A 24,361-nucleotide genomic window follows, 5' to 3' on the forward strand; every position below is an offset into this window, starting at 1 on the left:
ATAGATAAAAATATAATGTAATAGGTAGCGCTTATATAATATAATAGGTAGCGCTTATGTAATATAATAGGTAGCGCTTATATTGTAAAATATCTATCCTTTTTATAAAAGTGTTCATACTTATTTCACTGTGGAAAACATTAATTTAAGGTTATCTTTTGAGTGAGTTTTAAGATATCAATTTAGTAATTATACGTATCTAATGATTTATTTTTTATGTTATTGTATATATTATTATTAAATTAAAAACAATAAACATATATATTACATATGTATTATTATCTTTGGTTAATATTGTTAAATTTAAATTCTAAATAATATTTTATAAAATATCAAAACAATCAAATAATTTTTTGTGTAAATGAAATTATTAAATTAATATTGTAGGTGGAAAACATGAAACACTATTAAAAAAGGATTGAAACATAAATTACATAACTTTAAAAAAAGTATCGATCATTTTTATAAAAAGTATGGACACTTTCAACATATCAGGTAAATGTTACCTTTTTTAAAAGAGAAGTTATAGCGCCAATAAAGTGTCAATACTTTATAAAAATCTATCGATCCATAACAATATAACAGATAAAAATATGACAAAATCGGTATCGAAATGACAAAATAGGTAAAGCGCTACCGGTTATGTTGAAACTGTCGATAATTTATTATATGTATCGACACTTTTGGAATTTAAAAGAGAAGAAGTTATAGCGCCAATAAAGTGTCGATACTTTATAAAAATGTATCGATCCATAACAATATAACATGTAAAAATATGACAAAACCGGTCTATAAATGACAAAAGGTGAACGCATATAGTGTCGATACATTTATAAAAAGTATCGATCTAAAAAATATCGAAACCGATAATTATAATGTAATAGGTAAATTTGCAATGTTACCGGTATAAATATACCGAATTACTTATAAAATAGGTCAATATAAGCGCTACCTATTACATTATATAAGTGCTACCTAATATGTTATTGTACTTGATAATATTTCCGGTTAAATACCTATTTTATTATATAAGCGCTATTTATTACATTATATAAGCGTTACCTAATATGTTATTGTACTTGATAATATTTCCGGTTAAATAATATAACATAACCGGTCTAAATTTTAACCGGTCACTTGTTTAACCGGTCACGCCGTATATTAGCCGTTTTTTAGGCGCCGCACAGCAGAACTACTCCTAAAATTGTTAGGGGGAAAACGGATAAAAGTTGCACGGTAGGGTTGGTATTTCAGGCTAGGTGTGGGCTGGATAAGATCACTAGGCCTAGGTAAAAAATTTAAAAGGCGCAATTTTTTCTGATTTTTTGATAATCCGAAATTAGAATCTATTCAATTCGTATATGATCCGTATCTAATCCGATTATTTTGGAAAAAAAATTAGATATCTGATCCGATCTACCTGAAAATCAAGAAACTGATCGGATCAGATTTTTTTGCACAACACTAATTTCAAGTACATATCAATTGCACATGATAATATTTTTGTAAGTTTAAAATTCTTCAAGGAGAAGATAGACCAAAAATTTTAAATGGAACGGTTCGTAATGAGAATAACTCATCAGATGAGGGGGAAAATTTTTTTAATGAGAATAACTTGTTTAACCTGGCTTGTCCATCATATAAGGAGTTGGACCAGTACCTTTCATTTTGCTCTATTATGTCACATAAGAAGTTGAATCAGCATCATCATTTTGCTCGATTCCATCATATAAGAAATTTGATCAGCATCATCATCTCGCTCGATTCCATCACATAAGGAGTTGGATCAGCGTCATCTCACTTAAGATAGTTTCTCTTGAAACTCAAAATCATTTCACTCAAGATTTTATCTCACTTGAGATTGTTTTTCTTAAAACAGAATTTATCTCACTTGAGTTTTTTTTTCTTAATATATATTATATCTCACTTGAGATTGTTTTTCTTAAAACATATTTTATCTCACATGAGATTTTTTTTCTTAAAATAGATTCTATCTTATTTGAAATTGTTTTCTTTAAAACTAATTTTCTCTCATTTGAAAGTGTTTCTTTTGAAACAATTTTTCTCACTCAAGGCAATTGTTTAGAGTTTTTTCTTAATATCACTTCCTTTGAAAATCAGATGTTATCTCTCTTGAGATCATAAGATCATTTATCGATCTCACATAAGACAATATTATTTCTAAAATAATAAAATGTATTGATCAATGATAATTTTGTCTTTGCAAGACTATCATCTATGGGATTAGGGTAAAACTAAGTGAGAGGTTTTTCTGTTACGTTGGGGTAGATCATTTGATTGAAAGATGAAACAACAAATCGATAGAAGATAAAAAATGTTGGAGTTAAAGATGGAGTTGCAGTTAAACCAAATAAAATTGGGTCATTATTTGTCATACTCAACGAGAAAAGAGGATCAATTGTCATACTTTAATTTTATCCGGGTAATTTAAATCGAAGTGAGGATGATCAAGGACAAATTCGTAGATGATCAGGTATTGATGTCAATTAATTCAAATGGAAATTTGAATATCGATTTGAAAATGATCGATTTTGGGCTTTAAGCATTGGGTATTAAGCATTGGTTTATTTGGGGTTGGTGACATTCATATTTATTTGGGCCTGGTGACCATTCATTTTTAAAATCTTTACGAAGAAGGGGTTATAAGAACTCAAAATATAATTTGTAAAGGATTCGGCTCACCCATTTCAAAGCAATACACAGAAGTTTTATTTTCCATTGAATCACAAAGCTATGCAAAGCAATGTTAAGATCTCCGTTTTCATCTTTTTCCCATTCAAATAAATAAAAAAAATACACAAGAAAAAGGGATAGCTTTTCTCATTTTCGAATCACATCCAAGCATTAGGTAGTCAAATTTTCAGCAACGATTTCCATTTTTTTTATTTTCATACGGAAAATAGAGTTAGGAGAGAGGGGCGTTTGGTTTACCTTGGTGGTTCATTGTAGCCATCCGAAAATTACTTTCGACAACCCATACGGTGAAGAGAAGCGTAATGAGGAAGGGATCAACATATTTCAGAATCAGCTCGATCTAACGGCTGACGAAGGAGATCGGCAAGGTGAAAGTCGAAGGCTTCTCGACCTGTTTTGAAAAGTTGCGGGCTGATTCTCGCAAGGCTAAGCCTGGATCTGTATTCCTGGTGTCGAGGCGAACCTCTCTATGCATTTTGGTGTCGAATGACCACCGGAGACAGAGGCTGTCATGGTGGCGAGACAGTGGTCGGCATGGTGGCGAGATAGTGGTCGGCATGGTGGTAAGACGGAGGTTGGCGGCGGAGCTCTTCACCGGAGATGGGTTCAGAGTTTTTCTTTTAAGTTTCAGGATGAAAATGAAACAAACAAAAAAGGGTTATACCATATACTAGGAGTTTAGGGTTTAATTGCTCACATGCACTCAACTTTCGCCGCATATTTGTATTTTGGTCCTTGATTTCATTTTTTTAATTTTATTTCGAACTCTATGTCCTAATTGCATAATTTATCCTTTTTATCTTTTATTCTATAATTTACTTAGAAATTTAAGTATAATCACTATACAGTCCCTTCACTTTTCCTTTTTTCATTTAGGTCACTACATCTCTTATTTTTTATTTATTTTGATTTCGACTAGATATTTTGTTTTATTTTAATTTAGTCACCTTTAATGTTTTTATTTCGAATTAATTTCTTTTTATTGTAAGTTAGTCATGCTCTAATATATTTTTTCTAACTCTTTTCAATTTTTATTTTTCAGGTTATTTGAATCAAGATTTTTAACTTTGTATTTATTTAGTTTAATCTTGTACAATATTTTCTATTTATTCAATTAATTATTTATTTATTTATTTTCTTAATTTAATTATTTTTTTATTTCAAATTATTTTTTAATGTTTTAGTTAATATTCTAATCCTCTTTCTTTTTCCAGGTATGCTCTAATTGAGGTATATTTGTATGTTAAATTTAATTTAGTTTATTTTATACTTGTTAATTTTGACCATTTATTATTATTTCGTTTATTTTTGTCTCTTTTTATCTATTTATTTATTTATGCATGCTTTACTTGTGTAAATCTTCAATTTAGTCCATAGTTAGAGTCTTAGACTTTAAATTTAGCCCTTAGATTTAGATTTCTCACACCTTAGACCCTGAACTTTTTAATTTAGGGGATAATTCAATTTGGCTCTCGCATTAAAATGTCTGATGGTCCATTTCGATTATTCGATTTAATAATTTGTTAAAATAAAATATGATTAATATTAGAGCCTCCACTTTAGGTTTAATTTCACTTTAGTCCTTTAATTTATAGAATAATATGATTTGGCTCTCGCATTAAAATGCCCGAGGGTCCATTTCGATTTTTTGACTCAATAACTGGTTAAAATAAAATAAAGGTAATATCAGAGCCTCTGTTTTCAGGTTTAATCATCTAAGTTCTTTAATTTTCATAATTTGTTAAACTTCAAGGCAATGTTTGTTTACTTAGATCAATAACGAAGCTTTCGTATTAAGTGCTCCAGGGTAGTCGTAATTGGTCTTAGTAAACCGACATCATTTTCCATACTTTGCATACATAATGATTTTTAAATTAAATAAAACCTCGAACTCAAAAATTTTTAATTTTAAATATAGGGTAATCGACTATGTACCAATTTCTAGGCGCTATGGGGGTATTAATCATTCTCCATGTGTAACTGACTCTCGAATCCGATTTTTGATTTTCGTATACCAAAATTTGACATTTTTTATAAAATAAAATATTTTATAAAATTACCTGATTTTAGGTTTTCCAACTACACCTTAAAAATGATTGGTATCGATTCCTAACTTTTCATCAAAAATCTTTTCAAAAACTCTCATCGTTGCAATTAATTGGCTTTTCTCCCGAAGGACCGGTTGCGACATTTTTCAAAAATGTACTCTTGTTTTATTTCCATCTTTTTTAGATTTTCACTTTTCTTTTTATTTAAAACTCTCTCTTTTATTTTAATCGTTGAATCAAGATCAAGACAATTCAACATTGGAAACTTCTTAATACTTGCGGATCAACCTTACTTCTCTATACTTCTTATTTATTATTTATTTTGAAAAATAAAAAATATTTTATTTGAAAATTACGACGCTTGTCAATTAACATAATATATATCACATATGAGATATAATATTTAATGTATTCGACTTTACATACGTCTACGAATGAGAAAATAATTATAAACAAAGAGATGATAAAGAATACAAAAAATCGACATAACACTCTTACAAAACTCAACCTAGACTCCACACTTATAAAGATGCAAAAGAGATTCAAATTAATTGTCCTTATAATTATAAAGGTAATCAAGATATATTTTGTATTTATAGTGAAAACAAATTTAATCATTAATAATCCTTCATAAAAATTTCGATCTAAATAAATTTAATGATTTAATTTGATTATCAACTAAAATATGAGTCAATATAGAACAGTCTTCTCGTTGACACAAATTTCATCTGATATTGTCCTTCAAGTCTTCAACAACTTCAATTATTACATAAGTCAAATATATGTCAAAACACCACCTTCAAGTATTTAAAAACATCAAATTTTAAAATATGTTCATTGAAACATCACTGGATCAATCTAAAATTATTACATCTACAATTTGAATTAAATTGGTTATTTTAACAAATTTTTGAAAATCTAAAATATTTTTATCTTTGGAGATTGAGAGTTGTTGATCTATTTATAATGTAATGCATTTTCTTTTAATTACACCAATTCTATATTAATATTTTATAATTGTTCATTAAGTGTGATTTTTAACAACATGGTATTAAAATTAAAATAAAAACTAAACATTAAGTGTGAATTTTGAAAAAAATGAAAGTTTAAGTACTAAAACATATCAAAACTAATAGTTTAAATATTAAATGTGCAGTTTACCTGGGGAAAAAACATGAACTCATTAGCCTTAACACAATCTAAGATTCGTGACATCAGTCTTGGAGGTGAGATTTCTCTACCCTATCAACAGAAGCTACAAATAACAAAGATTAAGAAATAAAAAAAATATATAAATGAAAAACTAAAGCCAATTCAAATAGCAACAACATCAACTTCATCGAAAAGAAGTAAAGGAACACAACAACATATGTTTATCAGATTTAAGTTATGAAACGTTTGGATCATCAAACTGATCGTGTTACTCATCAGCAGTGAGGACGATATAATCGTAAAATAACAGTGATAATAAGGGATGGATCGAGGGAGTGGATAGGATCAATCGCCACCTTGAAAATTTAAAATATTGTATACCATAGATTTTCAATGCATTTTCTATTGAAAATCTATCTCCGTCTCTTAGAATTTTATAAGTTTATAATTTCAAGTTTGTCTCCTATGTTTAAGTTCACCTTAAACATAAAATTTTGCGTCCGTCTTTGAATGACAGAAATGTCAATTTAATAAAGAAAATGTTGTTGAGATTAAGAACAAGGAGCCTGAATAATTTTGATACCATGTGAGAATAACGACATTGGTGCTAAAAAGAATGATCGATGATGGAATGAAAGAGGGGAAAGAAACATGTAAACGACGGCACTAAGGTTTTAGATTCAAAATAAATAATACATATTATATATTTATATATATATTAAAAAGTACATATTTCAAAAAAAAAATAATGATGCGAGAAAATGATGATAGCTAACTCAGTACAGCTATGAAATAATCAGTGAGTTTCCACTGCAATACTGGTGGTGGAACCAGCCATATTAGTGACTATAAACATAAATAGACACTTATTATTCATTTTCATTCATTTAAAAGAATTATTTATATAATTTCTAATTTTGACACTCTAAAACAAAGTTTGTAGCCCCTGTACTGCAAAGACATAAAAGTTCACACCTGTGGAAGAGCTCAAGTAAAATATGACCCACTTTTAAAGCAAACATCATCTAGATGACTGCGAGATTGAATTTTGAAATGACACTTGGATACCGGAATTTGGACCTTCGGAACCACTGCACGATACTGGATAATAATAAGGTGAAATAACAGTATATTTGAACCAGAGATGGTAGAGAAAGAGACCGTACTGGAGAGAACAAGGAGATTGACTAAGGAGATAAACAGTAGCAACATCTCTATCGGGTGGAGAAATGTGCAAAATCAGGAACATGGGCTTGGGAAATGGCAACCGCGAAGAAACATTGGATCAAGGTAAACACGGATGGCGCAAGAAAAATTCCATTGGACGAAGCAAGGGGGAGCCATACAGAATTACAAAAGACAATGGTTAAGGGGGTTTTCGGGAAAATATGTATGTGCTTGACACTCGAAAGCTGAGCTGTGGGTATATACGAGGGCCTCCGAATAGCGTGAAAATTCGAAGCTAAATAGAGTGGTGGATCTATAAATGTTTTAGAGAATAGACACATATATTAATAATAGAAATTTTTCGAATGGAATAGACGTAAATAAAATATCAAGGTGGATAATAAAAAATAAACAACTAGGATAAAAATATCAGTTTCTATTTGGATATGGTAGCAGACGGGCTCGCGAGATACGTTTGATCTATTCCCCAAGGATTGCAGGAGTTAATGGAGCCCCTGAAGAGGCGAGGTTAATTCTTTCTAAACAAGAATAAACGTAGGCGTAATTGCCTTTTTCCTTGTAAACAAAAAAAATATTAATTTCTCAAAATAATTAACAAAATCAGTCTGTCACGCTCGACGAACATCGTTGAGCACCACTAATGATGAGCACCATTAATTTAATTTATAAAAAATTAAAGACTCAACGTATATGTCATAACCATTTTTTTATTCATTTGAGTTTGAAAATAATTATGACTTTACTATGGAAAAGTTGAATTTTGGTTTAATTTGAAATTTGGAGTCTCCATCGACCTTTGGGTTAGGTAGGTCGAATATCTAAAATTTGTTTTTTTTAAAAAATTATTTTAAAGACACAAATTGATCGGCGGGTTACAAGAAATTCATTTTTATGAATTCGGGAGTCGGTTACGCATGAAGAAAGGTGAGTACCCCCACAATGCCCAAAATTAGTACCCTCGATTATATGTCGTCTAAAATGATGTAATTTCACAAATTTAAACTCAAAATTTAAATTATGATCCTTTTATTTCTATAAATTAAAGAAAACGAGTGAATCTTTTTTTTAAAAACACTCGACTCAATAACAAAATGATTTAATCAATTCGACTTTATTTAAAAATAATGTCCTTTTGCTACTTGGATAAACGGAAATTGAAATCCAGTTATGTTTGATGCAATTTCATTAACTCACGACGCGAGACAACATTGCATTTGAATATTTAACAAATCAAAAAAAATAAGTGCATGATTTATGAATGCGACAGTAATAAATGACATATATAAAATAGATGAAATATTCACATATTATGACAAATAAATAAATAAATAAAACAAAATAATGAAATACTAGAAAAACAAAAAAAAAACACAATGAATTTTATTTATTAAAATAATTTCATTATATAAAAATATGAACATGACAAAAATTATATATTTATTTGACTTAATATATCACAAAGTATAAATAAAATTAAATAATATTAAAAATCATTTTATTCGAATAACCCTCGAAAAAGCATCCCAGGTTTTTAGAGGCCTTCCATAGGTTAGTCGAATAATTAACAAGAAACCTCATAAAATTTTATAATATTAACAATAACATTTTTTATTAAGTATAAGTTCATAATACAATATAAAAAATATCCTCTTTTAGTATTATACAAGTCATACATAAATATATATTATATATTTAACACTAAATACTTAACACAAATTTATAATGTCACTTTAAACAATGATATATATATATATATATTACTATATTATTATATTTAACAATATAAAATAAACGCATACATGTATAATAATACGGGGATTAAATCGAAACAATTAAAAATACAGGATGCTATCGATGCATTTATACTTAATATCTTATGAAACAACTAAACTGAAGTAGTGATTAAAATGGATATAAACAAAGCCAGCATGACCTAAAACATAAACAAGGTATTTTCAAGCACATAACCGCACATGACTAAAATGCATAAGTTACAAATTGCCACCTAATATCAAAAATTTACATGTTAATGGGGCAATAGTGATTAAAATGAAAATAACACAATAGCATGGCCGAAAATGAAAAAATGGTAGAAATATGACAATACAAAAATCGGCACTAAATTGGAAGTTTGATCGAGTTAAAGTTCGAATCAAAAATAAAATGAAATCCATTTAATGATTAAAAATGAGGCATTACAAGAAAAAAAAGACTAATCTTGCTATTTACCCACACGTTAAAAAACGGAAAACCCTACTCTTAAACGGTGTCGTTTTGGGTTTACTATATAATTCTTGTTATAGGATTTGAAACCTTAGTCCACTTATCCTCCCATTTTTTTTGCCTTAATTTAATCGTTTGATGGATTGAATCAAAGAGAAATTGCATGTCAAGAACAACGATAAGAGGAGGATGTTGGCAAATGACTCTTCATCTGGACCGTTGGATCAAGTATATATCCAACGGCTGACAGTAGGCGACGGCAATACAATAGATCAACTAGGGTTTCTCCATATTTTAGGCGTTTGGGCCTTTGTAATCATGGGTCTTGTTTGTAACCTATTAACATTTAAACAAAAAGATTAATATATATATATATATAATTATTTAATGTATAATTTATATTAGATTAAATTAACACTAAGCTAAACACAAACCTATAAAATTAAAACTAAATTAATAATTATCGATTTTTAACAATTAAAATTAAAAAATATATAATCTAATAAACCTAATAATATTATTAAATAAACAATACAAATAAATAATAAGTAAGAAACCCAGAAAAAATGTAGTGCCTATAGTATAATTATAAATTAGTTAAAAATTTGAAGGTAAATTATTTAAAATAAAATATTAATTACATTATTTTTTATAATTTTTTTAGTAAACTATAATATTGATTACTCAACTACTTAGCCATTTTACTTTTACCACAAATTTTTTAGTTTTGTTAATTAGATCAATTAACTATTTAATTGTTGTCAATCAAGCCATATGTCGTTAACAATTGACCAAAGTGTTGATGTGGTGATAAAAAAATTGGCATAATTTCATATTTAGTCCTCAATAGTTATATATTCTATCAATTTTATCCTAATTTTAATTTAATTTATTAAATTTAATCATTTAATCAGATTGTGACACATGTCAAAGGATTTTTTAATTTTAATTATTTAATTTTATTTTCTACTTGAAGAAGAAAAAATAAATACACAATAAAAAAGGGATTTGGTGACTTGAAAATGAGACCAATAGGGTGGATACCCATAACCAAACCACCAAGTTAACTCACTCTCTTTGCAATATAATGCAACATTTGATATATAACATATTGTAACGAGTGCGAAAAAAAAATTTAACTTCGTTAAATAATTTAATTTTATAAATACTTAAATATCTAATAAAAGTAATTTGATTTACATATATAATATATATTCAATAAAAATAATTTATTTTTAATAAAATAAATTGAATTAAAATATATATATATAATTATTAATAAAAATGTTATTTTTTTTGCATTCGCTAAGATATCTTATAAATTATTGTTAAAAAGATTTAAATTTATTATATATATACACTTAAAATTAAATTATTTAATAAAAATAAATTACTTTATTAATTTACAAAGATTTAATTCCATGATTATATGTATAAATTATTGTTAACTTTATTAAATAATTTAATTTTAAAAATAATTAAATATATATATTTAATAAAAATAATTTTTTAAAATATAATATATATTTATAATAAAATAATTTATTTTTAAATAAAAATAAAATAAATTATATATATATATATGAAATTATTAATAAAAATGTTAGGATTATTATTTTTTTGGCATTCGTTACAATATCCTTTATATCAAATGTTGCATTACATAACATAGATAGTGGGTTAGCTTAGTGGTTTGGGCATGAATTTTAAAATAATAGAAAAAAGTTCAAGATACAAAATCCCCTTTTTATATTGTATATTTGTTTGGACACAAGTACAAGATACAAAATCCCTTTTTATTGTGTATTTATTTCTTATTCTTCAAGTAGTTTTTTATTTAATCTGATGGTGACACGTGTCATCATCTGATTAGGTCAAAAATAAAAATTAAATAACTAAAATCAATAAAATTAAAAATCCTCCAATCATGTTGTGTCACATGCCACAATATGATTAGAGGATTAAATTTAATAAATTAAATTAAAATTAGGATAAAATTAGTAGATTATATAACTATTGAGGACTAAATATGAAATTATACTAATTTTATTAACTGTCACATCAATACTTCTGTCATTTGTTAACGACAGATGGATTGATGGACAACAATTAAATAGTTAGGTGATGTAATTGATAAAATTAAATGATCGGTGGTAAAAGTAAAAAGGCCTAAATAGTTGAGTTATCAATGCTATAGTTTACACAAAAATCATGAAATTAATGTAATCATTATTATTTTTAAAATAATTTACCTTTAAACTTTAACTAATTTATAATTATACATTGAATCCTTTAAAATTTTAAATGTTTATAAATTAAATTAGTGGTGCTCAACGGTGCTCGTCGAACATTGTAGAATTTTTCATTTGGTTTGGGTTGTGTGACACGATGAGGAGGTTAATTATTTTTTCAAGGTTTAAAGAAGTTTTAATAATATAAATATTTTTAAAATTTTATTATTAAAGTAATTATAAATTATAGGTTGTAATATATTATAAAAATTTAATAAATTTAGTTTTTTAGTATATAAATTGATTGAGTGATTTTAATAGTAAAACGAGTGTTGTTTTTCTTATTGATCTCATGTTTGAATAGATATGTTTGTAGAGTATGTGGATTGTTAGCCAAGAAAGATTTTGAACATATATTACTTTGTAATTATCTCAGACTAATTAAAAAAGATTTTAGTATTTTTATTTTTAAAGAAATATTAATGACAAATTTATTGTTATGATTTAATTTTAAAGGGTCAAATAATTCTAGGTTAGATTTATAAAGTTTAAGATGTTTTTCGATGAAACGAACATGAAAATCATGTTTAGGATGTTAAAAATGAGTGGACATACAATTTTGAGACCAACAATGATGGCTAGAGACAACCGATGGAAGATGATTTTGATCGATATCAGAGATCAAATTGATACTTTATTCTAAACTTTAAAGATCAAATTAATATGTTGTCTAAGTTTAAAAGTGAAATTAAATAGGCATAATAATAATAATAATAATAATAATAATAATAATAATAATAATAATAATAATAATAATAATAATAAAGTCTCTAACGTTTGATTAAACAGTCAATTTGACTTTTATTTTTTGAATATGTTCCCTTAACATTTTAATTCAAGGTGAAAATGTCATTCAATGGATGAAAAATATTAGTTAACAAATTATCAATGGTCCCAAGTAGAGACCTTTTGCCTTAAAATGGAACATAGCTAAAATATTCCAAAAAGGAATAAAAGCTAAATAGGCTATCTAGTCAACTGTTAAGGACCTTTTAGTCTTAAAATAAAATATTGAAGTCAAAATACTTCAAAAAAATAAAAGGGTTAAAATTATTATTTAGTAAAATATTAATAGTATTTCTTCTGACATTATGCCAATTATAAGTTAATTACTTTTACTAATATATTACTTTATTAAATTAACAAGTTAACTATTTAGTGACTAAAATTTAATGAATGATAATATAAGTGATTAAAATACAATTTCTTTAAATCATTAAAGAAGGTGAATAGAATGAAACAAAAGTGACCAGTCTTGTATTTTAGCCAGTGTACGCACACTTCCAACACTTCTTCATCTTTTTGGTATTCTTTTTTTGTTCGATCATCTATTGGTCTTTTTGACAAATATACAATATACGCACATCAATCTCAAAAATCCTGTCCTTGTTGAAGCTTCCACTCTCATCTTGGTAAATCTCTTCTTTTCCCTTCTCTCTGCCTGTGTTTTTTTTTTCTTCTTTTTTGGTTTGTTAACTTGAACGCCTTTTTTATCTCCTGATTTACTTCTACTGTAATCAACATATTATCGGTTGGGTTTCTCTTAGCTTCTAAATTCTTAGTAATATTCTGTCTTTGTTTGGTTGTTTTAAAAGCTTCCAAACTTTGAACTGGCTGTACTTCAGTTCGACTTCCACCATGATGTGTTTATATGCAATTTCTTATAGCACTTACTGTTCCTGAACTTGGAATTTTTGTTAAGTGCAGTTATTAGTTTCCCCTTGGCTGTACTTTGTTTTCCTTGTGAGCTTTTTGCTGCTTTGTCATTTTCTTTAATGGGTTTTTGTTAAAAGTTTTCAATCCAAAGCATATGATTTCTCTTTCTTGAATTGAGGATTCTGTAACTTCATGGTGAATGGATGTAAGAAAGTTAGATTTAATCATAGTTTTCTACCATTGTGTTGAGCTTATCTCTTTACTAAATGGTAGCTGCTGACTAAGCTTGCTTTTGTTCCAAAGCAAACATTTTATCTACGGACATGATTTTAGATCTGAAATGTACTGTAGCATTCTTTAAGGTTAATCAACATGACATTGACCCTCCTATCTGTTGTTGGATTCCCATGCTTGTCTTATTCAATCATTAATGCTTTAAATCATTATGATTTTCTCGAGGTTCCTTTTACTAGATTTGATGAAAGTTGCTGATCAGACATTTTTGTTACTGTTCGATTTGCAGACCACATGGATTCATGATCTTGATTGTGATAAGAGTTTCATTGTTGGTGAAAACAGTCTTTAACGTTTCAAGCCGTTGGTAATTGAATCATGCAATTATATCATCATCCTTTCTCATTGAACAGCCAAAAGGTCAGGCTTGCTTTGGAAGAGAAGGGCATTGATTACACCTCATTTCATGTCAATCCTATTCTTGGCAAGAACATGGACTCTTCTTTCTTCAGAATGAATACGAGTGCGAAACTCCCGGTTTTCAAGAATGGTTCACATATCATTTTCGACACAATTGAAACTATCCTGTATGTTTCTCTCCTTTCATCTGCAGCTTTTATCCGCTTAAAATCATATATGCTCTCGTATGTAGTTTCAGATTTGCATTGCGACAAGAAGTAGAATTATCTTATGTTGCTTGGTAATGGCTTCTCGAAGAGCATAGAAAGTGTCCCATATTACTCTGATTCTTTTTTTCCTCATATAATCATATCCATGTCTTGTATCCGTATCTGACACTCACCCTGAATCAAGGTAATATAGGGCGTGTATCTAAGTAATTGCTTTAAAACCTCGAAAGTAATTGGAAAATGGAAAGTGTAGCATATCTGCTACTTTAAGGTTTCTATAATGAAAAAGGTTTCTCATTTTGCAAATGTAAAGGAAGTATTGAGATCGAATATGGTTCCGGAGTCGATCAATCTACCATTGTTACTCAAAGGGAAGATTTTCTAAAGTGGGGTAGATATTTGCAGGTACATTGAAAGAATTGCAGTGGTCTCAGTTGGTAACAATTCCTTTAGCAGCCAAGAAGTAATAGAATGGATGCGAAAGATAGAACAATGGAACCCCAAGTGTTTCACTCTATCACACATTCCTGACAAGGACCGCGTCTTCGTTTCTAAATTCATACGAAAAGTGGTGATTGCCCGGATGGCCGAATCACCGGACCTCGCTAGCGCATACCACTGCAAGCTCAGAGAAGCCTACGAGACAGAGGAGAAGCTGAAGGACCCTGATGTTGTTAAAAGGAGCAAAGAAAGCTTGGTCCAACTGCTTGATGAAGTTGAAACGAAGCTGAACGACACAACTTACATCGAAGGGGACGAGTTCACCATGGCGGATGCAACATTCATACCGGTGCTAGCTCGGTTGGTGCTTCTGGGTTTGGAAGATGAATACATAACTTGCAGGCCAAACATTGCAGACTACTGGGTTTTGGTGCAACAAAGGCCTACCTACAAAAAGGTTATAGGAAAATATTTTAATGGCTGGAGGAAGAATAAAACACTGATGAAAACTTGGTGCTCACTTCGTGTCAGAAATTTTCTGAGGAGATACTGATTTAAGAATTTGTAGGTCACAGGTGTCGTGTAAATTGATATAAACATAAAATGAATTGAAAGGAAAAACTGCAACTGTATTTATTTTTTGTTTTTTTTTTCCAATTGGTGTGAGGTAAATGAAAACAAGAAAAATAAGAGATTTGTTCATATGAATAAGGAGTTTAGGGATGTAATGCTTTATGATTGTTGATTCTAAGGTTGGTATAAATGAAACTTTTCTGTTCTATAATGCCTTTTACGGGTATTGTATGTAGGGTCGTTCTCATGTAGGGCTGTAAAATCAGGTAATCGGACAGGTTTCAGGCGGATCTTGATAGGTCGGGTAAAATCAGGTATAGGTCAACTCAGGTTTATTTGACACTAGATCTAGATCAAGTTCAGGTCAAGTCAAATCAGTTCGGGTTATTTTCAGGTTGATTTGACACCAGATATTGGGTTCAGGTCGGGTCATTTTCAGTTCGGATCGATGTCAGTTTAAGTCCGAAGCAGATTAAGACCATGTTAATTCAGGTTCAAGTGGACTTCAGTCGGATCTCGTTCAGATCGGATCACATCCTTGATAGATAAAATTCAGGTCGGATGTTTATCGGATACGGATTGAGTTCAGGTCGGGTCGATTTTATTTTTTGGATTAATTATTTTGTCATCTTTCGTCATTGTTGAATTGCAAGTTGTAATTGCATATGGTTTCAAGTAAATTAAGAGAAAAATAAATATTCATGGATCAATTTTGTAAAAAATATAAATTTAATGACAAAATTGAAGAAATGTAAAATTACAAATAAAATCTTAAAATATAAATTAAACAACACACATAGGTAAGGATTAAATCGAAATAAATTTAAAATGTGAGGTTTAAATTAATATAAAAATGATTAAATTAAACACATTTAAAGAATTATGGGCCAATTACAAAAATATAAATAAATAACAACTAACAATGGAATATTTAAATATAAATTTAAGGACTAAATTGAATACATATAAAAGTGAGACTTAAAATTGAAATAAACTAAAAAACACAAAAGGATTAAGTCGAAATAAATGCAAAATGTGAAGAAATAATGAAAAATATACTAACTTACATTCATTTAAAAAATTTAAAAATATAATATATATATATAATATAATATAATATAAAATTATATATAAACTATATTTATATTATAAACTATATAATTATTATAAGCTATATATATCAATTATGTTTATGTGTATGTATATAAACTATATATGTATAAACTATAAAAAGTATATAGTTTATAAAATATTATTTATACTAATATAGTATATATATATATATAAACTATATATGTATAAACTATATAAAAATATATAGTTTATACGTTATAATTTATATTAATATATTATATATATGTATGCATTAGTTTATTTAGGGTTTAAGGTTTCTATAAACTATATACTTTATTATTTTATATAGTTTATGCATAGTATTTCTATAAACTATATAAGTAATTTACTTTATATAGTTTATATATATAGGTATATATATATATAGTTTATATATACAATACATGGTTTATATATATATATTAGGGTTTAGGGTTTAGGATTTATTTTTTTGTTTAGGGTTTATGATTTAGGGTTTAAAGTTTATATAAACTATATAATTTATTATTTTATATAGTTTATGCATAGTATTTCTATAAATTGCATCGAATTGAAAATTTAAAAAGATATTTACAATTAAACCATGACTAAAATGAAAGAAATTAAAAATCAAATACAAGTGGAAAAATGATGTTTGTTGGAGGAGCATGAGCCTAATTAACCCAAAATATCTTGTTGGACACTATATTTGGCGCCAACTTCCTAAATTTTTCTATTCCTTCTAAATTTCTCAATTTCCCTCTAAATTCTCAATTTCCCTATATTCTCAAAAATTCATAATTCCCTCTAAATTCCCAAATAAAATTAAAATTTTTCACACAAAATCTTTCTTTTAAAAAGTTTTCTCCTACCACCCACTTTGAATAATATATATATATATATATATATATATATATATATATATATATATATATATATATATATATACATAAATATATATATAATTAAACATAAGTGACTAAAATAAAAGATTCTAAAATTAACATTAACATTTAATAATTATGCACATTAAAGAAAGAACGGAAAATTAAAAATAATTAGAATTTATATATAGGACATTAATGAAGCTTGGAGTCTTCTTGGAGAAGATAATATCTTGGTCATTGGATCTACTTTTGATTCAAGGGTTGGAATTTGTTGCTACCTTTAGCCATGGATTAGTGACATCACACCACCTAAAAAGTTAGGCCAACATTTAGTGTTTTGTCTCCTTTCAAAAACCAAAGTAAAAATTTTTCTCTCCTATACCATAAAAATCGGCGGCTATGAGTAGTTTAGGGTTTTTTTTTTTTTTTTATTAAATGCATAAATTTGTAATACATGTAAGCTAATTATTAAATGTTAATGTTAATTTTAGAATATTTTCTTTTAGTCACTTATGTTTAATTATATATATATATATATATATATATATATATATATATTATTCAAAGTGAGTGGTGAGAGAAAACTTTTAAAAGAAATATTTTTGTGTGAAAAATTTTGATTTTATTTTGGAATTTAGAGGGAAATTATGAAATTTTGAGAATATAGGAAAATTGAGAATTTAGAGGGAAATTTGGAAATTTAGAGGGAATAGAAAAATTTGGGAAGTTGGCGCCAAATATAGTGTCCAACAAGATATTTTGGGTTAATTAGGCTCATGCTCCTCCAACAATCATCATTTTTTCCACTTGTATTTGATTTTTAATTTATTTAATTTTAGTCATGGTTTAATTGTAAATATGTTCTTAAATTTTCAATTCAATGCAATTTATAGAAACACTATGCATAAACTATATAAAGTAATAAAGTATATAGTTTATATAAACGGTATAGTTTATATTTATATTATTTTTCATTTATGTTATAATTGTTAGATAATTTTTTGTACAAAAATTAAACGGTATAGTTTATATTTATATTTTAGAGAATTAATGACATTTTAATACTAATATTCATTTATTATCAAATTAATTATTATTTTATTGCCAAAATTATTTATATTATTAATGTAAACCATTAATATATTACATAATAAATACTTTTATTATTAATATTATTTTTTTCTTTATACAAATTAAACTATATTATTTTTCCTTTGCATTATTAATAATGTTTTATCTAATTTACATTTAAATAATTTTATATAATAGGTCTATTTATTAATATAATTATCATAATAAATATTTTATTATAACATTTAAAAAGTAATCATATTAATATTTTAATTACATCATAAGTTAAAAAACTGATAATTTATAAGATTTCCATGATAATATATGTAACATCCTCAATATCGGGTTAGTGACCAAATTATAAAGTTTCAGAAATTGGTGATTAAAGTAGGGTAATTGAATAGTTTAATGATTTATTGGAAATATGATGAAGGTTATTTAGTAATTATTAAAGGAAATAAAGGGAAAATGATCATTTGACCAGAAAGATTTTTATCTTTCTTTTAAGGTTATAAAACACGTGGAAAGGGTGAGAAGAAAAGAAAAGTCTGGAGCTTGGGTTATCTCCTTCCTCTTCTCTTCCCGCAAGGTCCATGGCAAAGGTAAGTTTAATTTTAGTTGGTTAATTCTTGAGTTTTAAGCTTAGTTTTGATTCTTGGGGTGCTAAGAAAGATTATTTAGAGATTAAAGTATGTTGAAACTTCAAAATGGATGAGTTAGGGAGGATTAAATATGAAGAGTTTTTAAGAGAATTATTGAAAAAAAAGGAGTAAATAGATTTTGAAGTTGAATTTGACTTGTCAATGGTTAAATTAAGGAATATGAAGTGTTAGAAGTGGATTTGGAACATGTTGAAAATTTAGTGTAATTCTTGAATTACATATGGAGAATAGGATTTTGATGTTAAAGAGGTGATTAATGAATAGAAATGAGTTTGAATATGAGTATGTAAGTTAAGAATAAGAAAGGGGATGAGATATGAAGTAATTAAGCTGAAAACAGTGGATTTTCGGGCATAAATTGGAATTCTGGGCTATGTGCATCGATGCACATTCAATGTTTGAATGTGCACCGATGCATCAAGGGTAAATTTCCATAAATTGTTCAATGTGTATCGATGCACAGGAAGTGCATCGATGAAGTGCATCGATGCACCCCTTTAAAAATGGAAACATCGAATGCAATTGGTGCATCGATGCATAAGGAGTGTATCGATGCATCCCTTTAATATGAAAACATCGAAGGTAATTTGTGTATCGATGCATGGGTAGTGCATCGATGCACATGTTAAAGAATGCATCGATGCACTGTAGAATGCATCGATGTACTTCAAGGGGAAATAGAAATAAACCTTTCTTTTGGTCTAAGAAATGATAGATTAGAGTATATTAATTGGATACTAATATGTATCTATGTATAATTATGTAGATTCAGAGCCTAAACAAGTTTCGGAATCATTGAAAGTAAGATTGATCAAGGGGAAAGATAAGAGATTGGTATTGACTAGTGAGGCCAGATGAGTGAATATTATTAGATTGTGCATATTATTATATGGAAATTAGACTTGCGATAAGTCTGTTTCCAATATTTTATATGTTTGCATGAATAGAAGTATGATTAAGTTTGTATTATGTGTATATGCTTTGTTCATATTATATGTTATGAGGTGTGAATTTATATGATATGGGTTATATGGAAACGAAATATGTAACTATATGTGAACCTTATGAGTTGTATGAATATGTGAAATAAGTTATAAGGTCACGAATCATGTATAATAGTAAATGTTGTATGTGATAACCATAAAAAGACAATAAGTTAAGTGATCATGAACATGTAAATATGTGTTTAGATGAAGATATAATAACAAAACATAAATTACATGAGTCAAGTTTTGGAAACTATTATAATTTACTTATAGTATTAAATGAAAAGTGAGATAAATTAACTAGCATTGATTTATAGGATAATATGAAAATAGAATATAAATTAGGAGATTTGTACATAAATAATGATAATCATATGAGAGATAAGCTGTATAGGAAAGATTTATGTGCTTAGATGAGCTATGATATAGAAATTACATGGTAAAGATCTATGAAGTCATAGGAAAAGGTTATAAGAGTAATGTAAACTTGAATTAAGAGAATATAAGAAATTTGTATATAAATGAATTTATATAAGTGATATATGTTAGTATGCTACAATATATGTTATAGGATCTATGTAAGCATAAGAGAACAAAATATGAGCTAGGGGTTATGAATATAAATGATGATATGATTATGTACAATAAATTAGAGAATTATGATCTAGGTGTTTATATGTCTATAAAAAGATATAAGAACAATATATAAGCTACGAAATAAGAACTGTGGGATTTTAATGCTATATAACATTATCTATGTGATTAAGTACAAATGTCATATCCATATATGACAATGAATTGTGAAATTGTATGAAAATGTGATATGATCTACGAGATAATAAATCATGTGAATTATATGGAAGTGATTTGTGTGTACATGTCTAAGATGTCTTACATGATATGTATGATTTCACAAGAAATGACATGTTTATAGGAACACATGAGAAGTGTTATATGCCATGTGATATATGAATACGAAATGTTATGAGAATTTACATGAAGCTACGAGTTTATATGAATATGTGATATGTTTACATGAATATGAAAAAAATATATAAAAGATAATGCCCATGATATGTGTCATGAGAGCTAGGGGTATAGTTGGCATGCCAAGAGTCGAGGGTCTACGCGGTCCTTCGGGACATATATGTATCTTTTGGAACATCTATAAGGTCTTTTGAGACACATACTTGGTCCTTGGAATATGTATATGGATCTAAATGAATTTTCTACGTGGTCCTTAGGGACATCTTATATGGCACTTCGGTGTATTTCTACGCGGTACTACGGTGCAATTCTACGTGGCACTTCGGTGCATTTATACGAGCTGTGGTGACATCATTAGTGCACAACCTCTATAGACTCACATATCTATAGTTCTCACATGTGTACATGGGCTAATAAAGAAAATGATATAAAAGAACCTTGTATGATATTATGTGCTTTGTTTGTAATCTTTATAGTGTGAAGTGATATATGTGATATGATGATGATAGATGTGTTTCTTTGTGAAACAATATGTATGTATATGACATACAAACTGTAATAAATATAATATATATTAAACATGAGTAATAATAATAATAGGAAAAAAAGAAATGGTATGTATATATATATATATATGTTTGAATGCATTTTATGGTTTATCATGATTACATGAAATGTGCATAAGAGGAATTAGTTATGATATGATATAGTTAGTTTGTTTATGCCTCACTAAGTCATCGACTTAGCGTGTGAGTGTTTCACATGTAGGTTCCGAGAAGATTAAGGAGCTGAGAGGAGCAAGACAGGTCAGTCCTCCTTACCGAAGATCAGATCAGAAAAGAATTAATAGTATGTATTTTTGTAACACACATTATGGTTGGCATGTAAATAAAGATTTAAATTCGATATGCTCTAATTGGGTTTTTGAAAAATCATAGGATTATAATTTATGCAAATTAGTCAGTTGTATTCAGAAAAAGTTTTAAAATTATTCATTATTTTGTTCAAATAAAGGTTTTGAAAAGTCAATGTGACATCTCAGACTCGTATCCGGGTAGAGTACGGGTTGGGGTGTTACAATATATAAGTCAGATAAATATCATATCAGGTCATTAACAAGTCGGGTCCTTTACAAGTCAGGTTAAAAACAGGTCAGGTTGAAAACAAGTCGAGTAATACCAATTATTTACCAGGTTAATTTGGGGTTCGAGTTCATACCAGTCAGATGCAGTTTGGGTTCGAGTATCATATTTTCGGTTCAATTCAAGTTCAGGTCGGATGCAAGTCGGGTTCTATTGAAAACATTTTGATATTTCGATATAACAAATTAAGTTAAATGAATTTTAAGATTTTCCAAATGATTTTCTAAGTATATTCGATAGAATTATTCGAATATCAAAACATTACTCCAAATCTTTCAAAGATCATTTTTAATCCTTACTCAAAGTGTAAAATTAAGTTTTAATCTTAAAACAATTTCAAAATAATTTTACAAAGTATTTCGAACCATTTCAAAGCCAAAAATTCCAGATTGCTCAGAGGGAACCGATTCCCCCCCAAGGGGGTACCGATTCCCCCCTGAATGGTTTGGCTCCGAGAATTCCAGTATGCTCGGAGGAAACCGATTCCCCCCCAGGGGGTACCGATTCCCCCTTGTATAACGGTCGAAATATTTGAATTTTACACTTAGGGAACCGATTCCCCATAGGGGGTTCCGATTTCCCCACGCTCCAAACTGTTTTATTAATTGTTTTCACACTAAAACGGCTATATTATTTTCTCTAATCATCCCCAACGTTCAGAAGTGATTCAAGGTGTATTTAAGCAAGCTTAGAAGCCATTGATCAATAACAAGAAACATCAAGCAATTAGAATCAAGAGAGAATCAAAGAGAAAGGATCAAACCTCAAGTTTGAGCATTTCAAGCCTATTTTTCATTCAATATTCATTTTGCTTTCAAGAACACTTATTGTGCTCAATTGTATTTATTCTTGAGTGTTCTTTCTTTGTTCTAGAATTGTGCAAACATATTTGCCTTGTGAGGTTTTTCTTGTAAGTTTGCAAATTTGTATTTCTCTTTGAGAAAAGAGTGTTCTCAAGAATTGGAGTATATTCTTGAAGGAATTGTAAGGTTATCTCTTTGGCCTCAAAAGAAAGAACAAATTAGTGAATTTGTTGGAAAATCCTTAGTGTGGATAGCTAAGGTAGTGGACGTAGACTTTGGTTGATAAAGTCGAACCACTCTAAATCGCTGTGCAATTTCTTTCAATTTTCTGCAAAAGCTTCCACAAAAATTTTTTATTGCCAATTCACCCCCCTCTTGGCCGATTCAGTCAATCGATTAACTCAACAGGTTCGGATCCACAATTTCCAGGTCCAAATCGGGTTCAGATCAACACCAGTTCCGACTCGAATCGATTTCGGATCGCCACAGTGCAGGTCAAAAACAGTTTCGACTCGAGTCGGTTTCAGTCAGTTTTACAGGTCGGGTCAGCTTTTTACAGCCCTATTCTCATGTTTTCTTTGTGTTCGTTTATTAAAAGTATGTTTTCGATCTTCTAAAATTTTATATATTCATTTTCTCTTAAATTTTTATAACTTTGTGCTTAATAATTTTAAACTATTGCGTCGTATTATATGAAGAACTATAATTTCTAAGCTCAGTTTTCACATTTCCAACATCTATGCTGCATGTTTCACCCGTATTGTTGTTAGAAATACACATGTAGGGGACCAGGAACAACCATCACAAGCAGAATTATCTTCTATTTAAATCATATGCTTTATCTTTTAATCAACTTATTCCAAGGGTTTACTTATTTGTCTTAAATTTAGGAGAATTTGAATAAAAAAATAGATTTAAAATATAAAAGTAAATACATTTAAAGTATTAACCAAATCGAGCTTAGACTTTAATATTCAAGTCTAAACCTACTTAATTTATTTTTTTTAATTATAATATAATTTATATCAAATAAAAATTAAATTTATTAATATATTGAGTTATTAGTATAAGAATTTGTTAGGATTTATGAAGCTCGTTCAATCAACCGAATTATGCTAAGAGGGGGTGAATTGGCTTTTTGAAGTTTAGGGAGTAATGAGTACAAAGATAGGAAAATTTGCACAATGATTTATAGTGGTTCAACTCCCTCAATGAAGTCTACATCTGCTACCTAAGTTCCTCACTTAGGATTTTCCAACAAATTCACTAATTTGTTCTTTCCTTTAACTTTTCAAAGGCTTAGCTAGAACCAAAGCCCCTTTACAAAGGAAAAGAGAATGTAAACAAGAAAAAACTCTAAAAAGGAAGGTGTGAAAAATCATCTGAGAAAGTGGATTAGGATGAGACGACAACATGAAAATGATAACCTATGACGAAGTGGCATATGACGTTATAATGACGGTAATTTTTATATACTCTTATTTCAATATATGAATGTAAAATCCTAATCATCAAGTCAATGACCAAAATATAAGAAATTAAAATTTAGTGATTTAAGTAGAATAATTGAAAAATTCAAGG

The 24,361-nt window shown here is 28.2% G+C and overlaps 1 protein-coding gene across 1 annotated transcript; it reads left to right on the plus strand.

Annotated features, from left to right (window-relative positions):
* Positions 1 to 12,942: 12,942 nt before the first annotated feature.
* LOC120113618 (glutathione S-transferase TCHQD-like) lies at positions 12,943 to 15,225 on the plus strand. Its single transcript, XM_039134712.1, has 3 exons — positions 12,943 to 13,029; positions 13,797 to 14,094; positions 14,542 to 15,225. Exons 2-3 carry the CDS (start codon positions 13,886 to 13,888, stop codon positions 15,128 to 15,130), a joined length of 798 nt encoding a protein of 265 aa, XP_038990643.1. The 5' UTR covers positions 12,943 to 13,029; positions 13,797 to 13,885; the 3' UTR covers positions 15,131 to 15,225.
* The last annotated feature ends 9,136 nt before the right edge of the window (positions 15,226 to 24,361 follow it).

This window comes from Hibiscus syriacus, unplaced genomic scaffold (assembly GCF_006381635.1).
Source record: "Hibiscus syriacus cultivar Baekdansim isolate YM2019G1 unplaced genomic scaffold, ASM638163v2 tig00110210_pilon, whole genome shotgun sequence".
Taxonomy (NCBI): Eukaryota; Viridiplantae; Streptophyta; class Magnoliopsida; order Malvales; family Malvaceae; genus Hibiscus; species Hibiscus syriacus.